At 51.2% G+C, this 12,439-nt stretch overlaps 1 protein-coding gene across 1 annotated transcript; it reads left to right on the top strand.

Moving 5' to 3' along the window:
* Positions 1–222: 222 nt before the first annotated feature.
* LOC128337703 (uncharacterized) lies at positions 223–8,722 on the top strand. Its single transcript, XM_053278982.1, has 10 exons — positions 223–665; positions 2,643–2,872; positions 2,987–3,069; positions 3,241–3,357; positions 3,567–3,646; positions 3,787–3,892; positions 4,097–4,192; positions 5,161–5,268; positions 5,384–5,480; positions 5,843–8,722. Coding segments are annotated over exons 1-9 (918 nt in total). The 5' UTR covers positions 223–663; the 3' UTR covers position 5,480; positions 5,843–8,722.
* Positions 8,723–12,439: the final 3,717 nt, after the last annotated feature.

Here is a 12,439-nt window from a genome sequence, read left to right as displayed (position 1 = left end):
GTCCCTCTAGCCAGAGTGGGGCCTCTTGGGGGAAGGGAGAGACCCCCGGAAGAACTGCAGGTGCCCCAAAGTTCCAAGGAGGGCCCTCGACTCCAGAGGACCAGTGGCCATTGAGTTGGCCGTTAGCTGGTGATGCAGCCCCCTTTGTGACATCACCCGTCGCTACGGGGTCCTGGGGCAGGAATCCTGGCTGGCTCCTCTGAATGAATGTGAGAGTGCAAGAGAGCGGGTGTCTGTGAGAGCGTCTGTGGCAGCGAAAGTTATTTAGAGAGCGATTGGGCGCGACTGTGAGAGAGAAAGAGAGAGAGAAAGAGAGAGAGATTGAGTAGAGAGTAGAGGAAGGATAGCGAAGCGATTTGAGGCGGGGATTTGTTTGGGATAGGGAGGGGGGAGGCGGTTGGGGTTGGTTTTAGCTTCTGTTAGTTTTTAGATTTTGTTTTTCTGATAGAGTTAGGTTTAGTTAGATTGCAGTTAGATTGAGTTAGGTTTCTTGGGTTTGAAAATATTCTTTGGAGAGGGAGGGATTGGGAGGGGGTTGGGGTTTGTCTTGTTTTTGTTTGGGGAGTTGTTGTTTTTTGCTGTTTTATTTGAGTTAGATTGAGTTAGGTGTTAGTGTTAGTGTAGGAAATCTTTCATCGTCGAGGAACAGCGATCCTGCTTATTATGTAAGTATTGATTTAATTCTTCCATTCCATGTCATTTATAAAGCATTTAATACCCTGATCTCCAGGCATTGCGTGTTGGGCGATGTAATTTTTATCCCCCAGTTAATTAACAGAGCACTAAAGAAGCAAAACCATCCAGTTAACAGTGTTGTTTGTAGAATTTAGTTCTTGCGGCTATTTATAGAAGACACGGGAGATTCTTGTAGAATAAAATACTAACTCAGTTGATTAGTGAAGTACACCTTTGGAGAGGAAAGACCTAATCCTCCATCTAAAGATCTACATAAGGAATAGGTAGGGAGGGAGAGAGAGAGAGAGGTTTCCATCTGCTCTCTAAGAGGAAAGGAAGGGATTCTGAGACTCAACAGGAAATAGCAGAGGAGTCATATCAGGTTCCTGAAGAATATCTCGGTAATATTAACAACTTAGTATTGATATTTGAATTTATTAAGAGTTCTAAATCGCTTATCAATCCATCCTTAAGAACCACTTTTAAGATCTGGAGGAAATGGCATAAAATTCCCCCCTCCATATTCCCCCTTGTTATCCATTTGTAGTCATCCTAAATTTCCAGCTTTAGATTCATCCTCTCGATTTCTTGGTGGTTTTGGAGGTATTGCAAATAGATTAAAGGATTTTTATTATTTGGATAAGCCAATTGATTTCGAAACTATTCAGGAGAAGTTCATGAATAAGCATTACTCTTGGTTAGATTTTCTTCTGTTTCAGTCCTTTATTTTACATCCTGATATCGTTAAGCAGGCTAAGAGGAATTTCACTATGTTTGAGGAATTAATATTGAAGGCTTCATAAGTTTCTAAGGGATTTATTTCTAGATTATATGAGATTCTAATAATTCAAACATCTGATCCATTAATTGGCCTTAGGTTGGCCTGGGGAAATGGCCTACAACAAACGATTAGCGACTCACAATGGAATTGAATACTGAAATGGAAGCTGGTGTTTTCTACCTCTTCCCGAATTAGAGAGAATTTTGTGAAGCTCTTTCACAGGTGGCATTTGACCCCTTCCAGATTATCCCACATTCATAAAAGTTTGTCCCCGCTATGCTGGAACGGCTGTGGAAATAGGGGAACATACTTCCATTTATGGTGGTCTTGTCCCAGTATTTTCTTCTTTTGGACAGAGGAATTTTTAAAAATTGGTAAAATTACACAACAGAGATTAGATATGAGAGCAGAGTTGGCTCTATTAAATGTATTTTCGGGAGCTAATTTGGCACTATTGTCTAAGGATCTTATAGTTTCCATGTTAACTGCAGCTAGATTATCCATTGCACAATACTGGAAGCATAAAACCATGTCTGACATCTTGGTATCAGTCTATGTGGCATATTGCCCTATCTGAAAAATTGACCCATCTTATTGGTCTTTTTTCATGATATGGTCGGATTTTATTGTGTTCACAAATCAAGATAATTTCAGTCATTCTCCTCCATCTAATGATTTACATCTCTGGAAGGATGGTTAATGGATGTCATTATGTATCAGTTTTACTATTCATGTTGATGTATTGTCTGATTAAATAAAAATTTAAATAGGGTCATACAGTAGAGACAGGTTGAACAGTGTGAGGATACCCAAAAGTTGGTGCAAAAGGTCAATGCACTGAATCCCGTTTCCGAGACCCCTCCTCTGGGCAATGCCTTGGTTAATCCATCTGCCAGCATCTCTTCTGCTGGGCAGTGCTTCGACTGGACCACCCCTTTCTCTTGCAAGTCTCGACCATAGTGGTACTTGATAGGAACATGCTGGGTTCAAGACCTGCTTTTCTCCATTTGGGAGATCTGGATACAACCTTGGTTATCCTCAAACATCACTGTGGGCTTTGGTGCCTCAATTCCACAGTCCAATAGTAGTTGGAATGTGCTCCATATGCTCCCTCTCGCCCACCCCACGCCCCACCAACATTCCTGCCCAAGGGCCTCGTCCTCACTGTCTTCCTGCTCTCTTCTAGGTTGCGCAGGATCCGAGGCTTCTTTTCCAGGAGGAGCAGTCGGGTGGCCCCCCTGGATGCCCCAGGGGAGCCCGCAGCCTCCAAGCCAGCTGCCTGCCCCTGTTGGTGGTGCATCTGTGGGAGGAAGAACCGGGTGGCCCCTGCTCCCACCGTGCTGCCTCCCTCGCTGCCGCCAGTTGGGGAGAGCAGCGAGCCCGGGCCGTCAGCGCCCCCCGTGCAGGATGCTGGAGGTGAGGAGGAGCCCCTTTTGGGGGGGATGGTGGGGCAGAAGGACAGGGGGTGGCCCGGCTGGCAGGACAGCTCGCTCACGGTCCTGCCTTCTCCCTCTCTTCCCCACTCGGCAGCTTCCAGCCCCTGCCATCTCATTCACGCCAGGCTGCAGAGGGTACATCAAGCCGGAACGTTGAAGGAAGGAGGCGGAGGGAAGGTAGGGAACCACCCTCACCCAGTACGGTCCCCGGGAAGCCCAGATCCTTGTCCAGGGTACCTGGAAACAGCGGGATGGCAGCCTCTCATCCAAGGGGGCCTGCCCGGTCCATTCCGGAGGAGGGAGGGGAAATCCTTCCCCACATAACAGCCCCACGCTTGCCCCTTTCAGGAGCGGAGGGGCAGGATCGCTTTCCTGATGGCCCTGATCCAGGCCTGCCAGGAAGCCATCCGGAGGGGGGAGCAGCGCCTTCCGTTCTCGAAAGGGCTGGCCGCCCAGGCCGTGCTGGTAAGTGATTTGGGGCAGGGAACTTTGAGGCAAAGGGGTCGGCTGGCGGGAGGGGAGGCCTGGATGGGGGTGAGCGGGGAGGAGGCAGCCGCCCTTGGAACGGGGTGAACCCCAGCCGGGAGAGGGGGCTGGGCGCTTCTGGGGCAGGAGAAGGGAAGCCCCCCCAGGGCCTCTGGGGTGACTCCCTCCTGCTCTCTGTTCCCTCCCAGGAGGAGATGGCCTACATCTGGGAAGACCCCGTGCCCCACCACCTCTTCTCCCTCTGCACAGAGGCCATTGCCTCCTTAAGGTACGTGGAGGGCAGGACAGGGATCGGGGCCCAGATTAGGGTGCTGATACCTTCCCCCTCCTCTGCCAGTTTCTTCATGGCATTATCTCCCACCCCCCACCCTGGCTGGTTTTCTAATCTTTCTCCTTTTCTTTTGGCAGTCAGATGAAGCCCTGCTTGGGAGGCAAAATGGAGCAAAAGCTCATCTCAGAATCCATCTTCTGGATGAACCATATGATTGGAGGAGAGCCGGAGGAAGACCGAGAAGTAAATATCGACACCTCTGGCTGGGCCTGTGCTCTCTTGGTAGGGGGGCCTGCATAAGACCCCCTCCCCAATGGAGACAGACAGACGCCTTGATCCCGCATGAGGGAAAAGGACCGGCAGGGCTTTGGGGGGGCCCTGAGGAGGGGCCGGGAACCCCTCAGGCCAGCAGCAGCCACACTCTGGCTCTCTCTCTCTCCCCTTCAGAGCCCATTTCTGCCCCCGCAGAGGTCCATGAGGAGGATGCTGGAAGCAATGCTTGCCGAAAAGCCCACCCTGGCCCACCTCATCAGGATTGCTGAGGTAAGTTTGGGAGAGGGTGGTGCCCTCTCGAGAAGGAGAGACATCCTCTGGCCCAGTCTGGGGGTCAGCAGAAGGGGTCCCCTGCCCTACCCTTCTGGGCTTGGGTGGGGCATGTCAGTGGGAGAGGCCTCAGCTCCCTCCCGGTCAGCAGCGTCCACACATGCAGCCCCCTCCTGGCACCTGTGGGGCCGCCTCCCTCTCTGAGCGGCCAGGGGAGGGCAGCCCACAGGCAGGTCCCCGCCCTGAGGAGACCCCTTTTCCCCCACCTGGCTCACCTGACCCAGTGGGTGACCCCCCAGGAGACTCGCTTCTGGGCATTGGGGGACGCTTCCTTCCTGAGGCTGCCGCAGAGACATGGGAGAGAAGCCCCCCCACCCCCTCGGTCTTCCGCCGTCTTGGGTCCCAGCTCTCAGCAGCCTGGCATGGGGGCTGCTGGCCGGAGGATTCCGTCTAGGGCTGTGGCATTGGGGGGGGGGGACTGTATGGACCCCAAAAGTAGCCACCGCCATATAACAGCCCCAAAAGTTCTGCTTTAAAAGTATGTATGGATTTTGGGAAATTATCGAGTCGATGGATGGGGGAAGTATGCAATACCTCTGAACACCTTGGAATAAAAAGACAAGAGGAAGAAAAACATTGAGTAAGCCATCTCATTTAACTGGAAAAGGCCATGTTTTTCCTTGTGACCTGTATTGACTTCTTGAATGTGCCTTGTTCCCCTTGATGTGGTAAATGAGATGGCCTATTCCACGTTCTCTCTATCTTCTCTTTTTATTCCATGCTGTTAGCATACTTCCACCAGCCATAGACTGGATATTTTCCCAGAGTGCAGGCATCCTTGGGAAGCATCACTTTTTAGCCGATGACATGGTGGTGGGCTCTTGTTTGGGGGGTCCATTCGCATCCTTGATGGAACTCACCCAGGTCCTCTCCAGCTTTTCATTCAAAGGGACTTTTTCGTCCAACAGGCCATAGACGCTGAGATTTTCAGCGAGGATGAGGAGGAGGCAGCCATGGCGGAGAATGTTGGATTCTTGCTCCTCAACATGGCCATTGGACCCCCCTTCTATTTTGAGGTAAGTCTCCCCCATGCTCGCCTGGCACTGCTGTGGCACCCCCCAGCTCCCCCCTCCAGGATCCAGGGTCCCCAGAAGAGCTCTGAAGGGCCTTCTTTTCTCCCTCTCTCGACAGGCAGAGCAGATCAAGCCACTCCTGCCACTGGGCATTCGGAGGGTGGGCCGAACGACATCCAGGGCCAAGGGTGATGGGAGCCATTCCTCCGATTAAGGTAATGTCCATCCTGAAAGACATGGGGCCGGCAGAGCTCCCTCCCTGCTCTGGGCTTGGGGGGCTCCCCCTCTGTGCCCACCATGGGTCTCTGAGGAGCCCACGTCCTCCCTCCTCCTGACACCCCAGAGCCTTCCCCAGAGCCAGCCCTGCTCACCCCAATCCTGCCCCAGGGAAACATGGCGCTCCCTGAGGAAGGCCTTGAAGCCAAACTGCAGCTGGGGAAGCTATCTCTGCGGCTCCCCCTTGGGAAGACCCACCCACAAGCCGCCTCCTTTTCTTGGCGGCAGACCCCTTTCCCTTTGCCCCTTTCCAAAGTCAAGCCGTGCTGTCACTCATTCTCTTGTCTTCGTTCCCAACTAGACGACCTCTTCGTGTGAGCGTTGGAATTTGAGGACAACAGAGAGCTACTGGCCGACCAAATTCAGCTGGGGAAGCCGTTTGGGAATTCCAGCCCGGAAGCCTCCTCCTTTCCTCGGGAGTGGGCAGGGCCCCTTTTGCAAACTAAGCCCTGCCCGTCTTCCCTCCCAGCCAGCAGACCTCTTCGAGCCAGGAGAGGACCTCGAGGGGAGCCAACATGGAGGTGAATGGCTGGAGTTTTCAGAGCTCCTCCGAAACACTTGTGTTTTTCCTGTCAGTGCCGATCTGCATACTTCCTCGAGTCAAACCGTTTGCAGATAAAAAGAGAACTCCAACTTGATTTACTACGACAATAGATAGAACTTTAATATGGGACGGAAAAAACGCTCGCGTGTAAGTCCAACCGCTGAACCCATTGAATCCACCGAATCCACAGAACGGGAGAGACGCTCCAAGCAATCTCCTATGGACCAGTCCTTAACTCCTTCTGTAAGTCCTCAATCTAAGCTCTCTACTTACAATAGAGATGAGGCATTAGGATCCTCTAATGACATTACAAAGATTACAAACAGTGCTATCAAGGCAGTAAATTCTGACCCTTTCACAACTGACAGTAGGCCGAATACGGCATCGGAGCAGAATGCGATGTTGGCTCACCTTTGCAAGTGAATGGCTGATACTTTGCAGCTCACCCTTCCAACCTTACTTGGTGTATGGAAGGGAAAGTGGATGCAATAGCTCTTCTGTTGAAACAAGTACAGCCTGAGCTCTTTAGAACAACAAGCTTTCACTGACCTTGCTGAGCTCTCTATGGAACATGATTCAGTGGAGGACCTGCAAAACCAAGGTCCAATACACAATAACCAACTCTTGATTGACCATGTGAGAGTCGCCCTGTATGAAAATGCTCCATTGAAGGAAAATAGCTGGAGGGGGATACTAACTGACCCTCATTTGGATAACATCACAGCTCTACTGAGACCTAAGGACAATTCCTCGCCAAAGAGAGATGCCCAGACTAGGTTGGGTAAAGATACTTTTAGTGTAAACAGCTTCCTAGAGCAAGAGATCAAGTGACTCCCTGGTTTAGACACAGTCTTATCGAGGACAATAACTCTGCTGGACAATGAGTGCTGCAATAGATCTTTGCAGAGAACATCTGAAATAATGGGACAGATCCAGGGACCTACCCCGTCTGAACAGGGAAACATGCTGGTTGTAGACTGACATTCAAAGCCTTTTAACCAGGTTGCAACACTTGTGTGGAATGTGGCTGGCTTAAGGTCTAAAAGTACAGACCCTGATTTTATGTCCTTTATCACCAAGCACGAGAGATTGATAATGCAGGAAACTTGGTAGAAGATATTACTCTTCCTGGTTGTATATCGATTTCATTAAATGCGGGAAGAGCTGCATGCAGAGGCAGACCGAGTGGTGGCTTGCCAGTCTTGGCCTCCACAGCTCTGACTTCACAACTGTCCCTGCTTACTAGGAGCTTGCTAGGAGAGGACCTGGATTTTGGTGACGTTCTCCAGGAGTAGCTCCCTTACACTGCAAGCCCCAGGACAAACCTGGCAAGAAAGTGAAATGCAAGAATAAGGCAGAGCACCCTCTGCCTTCACCCAAAGCAGCATGGACAGGAGCAAGAGATGCTTCCGCCTCAACAGCAACAGCCAGCCGAGCTCCCCCCAGAGGGCTCCACTGTCTTCCCCCCAGGAGAGGATCCCCGTGTGGGTCTCGCCACCTTGGATTGGGCTGAGCAGAACCAGGATCTCCAGGAAGGCAAGTCCATGAGTGGGGTACCCAGTGTGGTTGTCCATGGGGATCTGGCCAAGGGTTGTAGTGGCATGTCAGAAGGAGAGGATGTTATTTGTGTTGTGGTTGAAGAGCTTGTGCCCCAAACATTTCAAGGCTGCTTTGACCTGAAAGAATTCTGAGTCAATTTGATGTAGTCATGTGATGTCATTTGTAGAAATGGTTGTCAGGGGCTAAGTTGGTATCAGCGTCAAGGTGCTGGACTGACTTGGCCTGAACCAAGTATATTCTCGAGACCCTAAAGACCTTGGACGAAGGTTTATGGACAGAGGGACAGGAAATGTCTTGTGGGCAGCTGAAATCGCTGGCCAACGGAAGTTTCTCAAAAGGGAGTCTCTTGTCAAAAAGAAAAGGAATCACAAGAATGTGGACATAGGCAGACCTTGTGACTTTGTGCAACAGGTGACCTTGTGGACTAACGACCATGTGGTTCAGTGGTCACGGACTATGGGGACTTTGGGCTCTAAGTGGCAAAGGTGGTCCTGGATGCTGCAAGAGTCACAGATGCGGGTCCAGCATGTGCCTGGCAAAGAAAACACCCTCAAGGATGCCTTTTGTCTGGAGCGGGGGAATCTCAGCCTGGAAGGATGGCCTGGATGTGGCCCACAAGTACCCTCTGAAGACCAGCGCTGAAATCACTGAGCCCCAGACCTCTGCCGAGAGCAGGACAAGAGACTGCCCAGCAAGCCAGACGCCGAGAAGGGAGAGAATCTAGAGAACTCTGTGCAGGGACCAGTGTAGGGTGTTAGGTTAGTGGGTGCGTTTCTTTCCAACCTTTTATTTTCCCCTGGGATGTTCTTTTGGTAGGTTTGTTTTGAGTTTGCATTTTTGCCGTAAAAGTAATGCTTGAATTGAACTGGTTTTTAAAAAGTAAACTTTCTTATTCTATCAAGATTTGAAGCTTGTTGATTTCTCTCCACCCCATGCCTATAAGCCTTTAATTTTATGGTTTTAAAATTATTGTATTGTTTTAACTTTATATGTGTTATATGTTGAACTGTTTTAACTTTTATATGTGTTTTAATTGTTGTTGGCCGCCCAGAGACGTAAGTTTGGGCGGGGTATAAATTTGACAAATAAATAAAAATAAATAATAAATAAAGCAAAAAGAGGACAACTCAGGCATCTTTATTCCCCCCCACCTGCCTCTTCCCTAGCCATGATCTTCCCCAAACTGAAAGCAGGATGCGAAACCAGACGTGTAAGGAGCCCTCAAAGGAGAGGGTTTGTTGCAGACGGCCCAGCACCACGACCACCTGGGCCAACTTCTGCCTGCAACAAACCCCTCTCCTTTGAGGGCTCCTGCAGCAGGAACTCTGAGCAGCACAAAGTGAATGATCAGCCCAGCAGGGTACCATCAAGGAAGTTGCATATACGTACACTTTGAGTCATATATGTATAGATCAGTCACATATAGACACATTTGAGACTAGGATACTTGTAGGACTGTCTTCTTTCTCTGTTGAAAACATTTGGATCCAGTGGCTAGAGTGCTGGACTAGGACCAGGGAGACCCAAGTTCAAATCCCCATTCAGCCATGAGATTAGCTGGGTGACTCTGGGCCAGTCACTTCTCTCTCAGCCTAACCTGCTTCACAGGGTTGTTGTGAGGAGAAACTTAAGTATGTAGTACACCACTCTGGGCTCCTTGGAGGAAGAGCAGGATATAAATGTAATAGTAATCATCATCAATAATAATAATAATAATAATAATAATAATAATAATAATAATACTGCTCAGTATCTATATATTTAATTCTCTAAGATATACCTGTGGCCAAGCCCAGGCATGGCAGCTCTCGCAAGAGTTCAGAGAGCTGTCAGATAGCCAGAGGTGGATGGGAAGTGAATGCTGGCGCCGGCTGGCTGGTGGAGAAATGGAGGCGGCCTGGCCCACGGGCCGCGGAGGGAAAGCAGTGGCCACAGAGGGGAAGCGGCGGCAGCAGCCTGGCTGGCCGCGAGGAAAAATGACCTGGTGTGTATCTGTGGGGAGAACGAACTGGGCTGGGGGTGGCAGAATGAAATGGGGCTGGGGTGGGGGAACAGGGAGAACTAGCAGTGCAGATGCTCTGCACCAGGACAGCTAGTTACTTTTATTGTTTTACTGTTGTGAGCCACCCGGAGTAGTATTGTACTGGAGGGACGGGATATTCATTCATTCGATTTTTATACTGCCCTTCCAAAAATTGCTCAGAGCAGTTTACACAGAGAAATAACAAACAAATAAGATGGCTCCCTCTCCCCAAAGGGCTCACAATCTAAAAAGAAACATAAGACAGACACTAGCAACAGTCACTGGAGGTCCTGTGCTGCGGGTGGAGAGGGCCACCCCGAGCATATGAATATTTATCATCATCATCATCAATATGTGTTTCATCTTGATGTCCCTGTCTTTATGGGACCTTTTGTTACGACTGCCAACCTCCAGGGCCGGCCTGGGTCTCCAGGTGACTCTTGAAAGTGTAGCAGAAATACTACACTCTAGGTTCTTTCTAGGTAGAGGCCAACACCCTTTCCGTCAGATTCAAAGCACTTTATTACAAAATGAGAATCACGGCTGGGCCTTCACCTGACACACACAGGTGATGGGTGAAGCACCCCACAAAACTGGTGGTGACATATTATATACTCATTCTTATCTTTATGTTAATATTTATTTATTTATTTGATTTATATACCGCCCTTCCAAAATATCTAGTTATAGTCTTGTAGAACTCAGCATCCTCCCCGCCCCCCAAGAAGGACCAATCATGGTTCTTCTAGATAAAATGCATTGTGGTCCCAGCTGTGCATGTAAGCTCTTCAGAGTACAGTAATCCCATTGTTCATTGTTCCCCCAAGCCCCTCCTTAACACACATTCCAAAAATCATCATTTCATCCTAAAGAGTATCTTTGGTTCTTTCTCATCAGGGATTTGAGGCCTAATAGCCCAAATTTCTGCTACAAAAGCCATCCTACCGCTTCTGATGGCTTGATATTGCGAATTTTGTGCAGTTGCCACTTCAGAAGTGCAGGTGCTCATCATGGCAGCCTGCATAGCCCCGCCCACCCCTTATGCAAAATAGCAACAAGCAAATGACCGCTGTAGATTATTTGTACAATGCGTTGCCAGATGGAAAATCCGAAAGATAGCCAAAAATAAGCCAAAAACTTTGAGATAAGCCAGTTTGGCTCAAAATCAGCCAATCCGCCAACACAGTACCCTGCCTGGGGGGGGGGGGGAACCATTAAAAACCGATACACACACAAAAACCTGTTCCAAACCTGTTCCACTTCCAAGGCTGTCACTCCCCCTCCTTCCAGCTCTCTCCCCTACTTCACATGCAGGGTTTCCAAAACCAGCCAGTCTGCCAACACAATAATCAATCACAGCCAATCACCGTCAATCAAAGACCCCGCCCTCCTCTGAGCTCTCTCCCCTACTTGACATGCAGGGTTTTCTGATTGGCTAGCAGACTTTGGGCGCTCCAGAGAGCAGCCAATGAGGGAGCTCCTAACGGCTCACCCGCCTGCCTACTTATAGACCGCGCAGCCCAAAGCTCTCAGAGTCGCGGCTGGCGGAGGACGACCAGGTGGGCGAAGGAGAGTCGGCCGGGGCGGCGATGAGCAGCGCGGGCTGGAGGAGCCTCCCGATCCCGCTCCCGGTGGGGCTGGGGCCCGCCATCTCCCCTTGCTGCGGAGGTGTGTCCGCGCCGCCTGTATTCACTCGCAGGGGCGGGCGGGCGGGCGGGCGTGTGTCTTCCCGGGTGGGGTGGGGGGGGAAGATATGGCCCAGGGGGGGCCCAACCCGCCGGTCTCCAGGGCGCAGCAGCCGCCCCAATGCTTGGGGTCCCCTGTCTGGTCCGCTGCCTGCTTGCCTCGGAGCTTTTGCAAGCGGGTGGCTGGAGCGGGGGTCGGGGGCGAAATCCGCGACCGCCACGCGCGGGGCTGTGCGCTGAACAGTCTGGAATCGGATGGCTGTCTGGACATCGGCTGTGGACGCGCGTCGGTCTCGGGACGAGGCTCCGGTTCTCGCTTGCTGCTGCTGCTGCTGCATCACACCGGTCTCGAGCTGGCTGGGAAGAGTCCGGAAGGTGCTCAGGCGCGCGTGCTCTCCTATCGGGCGAGTGGGGAGGAGAAGGGTGGCAAGCAAAGGCTTGAAAGGGAGTTGGTGGTGCAAGCCTGGCCTTTGGGCTGGGAAGCCCCCCCCCGCGCTGGCATCGCTGATTATGCACCGGCGCCTTCCAGCTCCTCCGAGGAACTCTTGCTCCGGGCGCAGCCTGATGGCTGCTGCACTTTTAAAAAACCACGTGCTGGTCTGTCTGTCTTTCTCCAGCATTGGGTGTCGTTCCTCTGAAGACGTAACAGTGGTCACCGTGCGTGCCCCTTTTACATCGGGGTGGCAGCCCAGCTCAGCTGGCTCCACAATGGAGTCTGCTTTCGAAATGGGACTGTCCGCTCCCCTCAAGGCCTGCTTTAGACTGCAGGCCGGTGCCTGAGCCCCGGCATGGACAGAATGCACTCCCAGTTGCTCTGGCTTTCCCCCCCTCTACTTTCTGAGACCGCTTGGTGGGCACCTGACCGACTGCTACGGGGTCTCTTGTTCTCTTGCAGGGATTGTCTATCGGAAGACCTCGGATTGCTGTGTGGTGGCCTCCTTCTCTTGAGAGAGCTCAAGGCGAGGGGTGTTTGCTAATATCTAGTTCACATTGAATCTAGTTTTTTTATTCTCTGCTACTGCTGGTCTCCAAGAGACAACATAATTCATAGGGGGTGCAACACGGGTGGGTGGGGAGTCATGTGAC

This window comes from Hemicordylus capensis, chromosome 14, assembly GCF_027244095.1.
Source record: "Hemicordylus capensis ecotype Gifberg chromosome 14, rHemCap1.1.pri, whole genome shotgun sequence".
In the NCBI taxonomy this organism is placed as follows: Eukaryota; Metazoa; Chordata; class Lepidosauria; order Squamata; family Cordylidae; genus Hemicordylus; species Hemicordylus capensis.
This window is presented reverse-complemented; position numbering and strand designations above follow the sequence as displayed.

Bases quoted from the DNA above. Each gene is read 5' to 3' on its own strand.
- LOC128337703 (XM_053278982.1), top strand. The intron at 3,070-3,240 runs GTAGGGAACCAC...TGCCCCTTTCAG, and splicing joins AGGAAGGAGGCGGAGGGAAG to GAGCGGAGGGGCAGGATCGC. The intron at 3,358-3,566 runs GTAAGTGATTTG...GTTCCCTCCCAG, and splicing joins TGGCCGCCCAGGCCGTGCTG to GAGGAGATGGCCTACATCTG.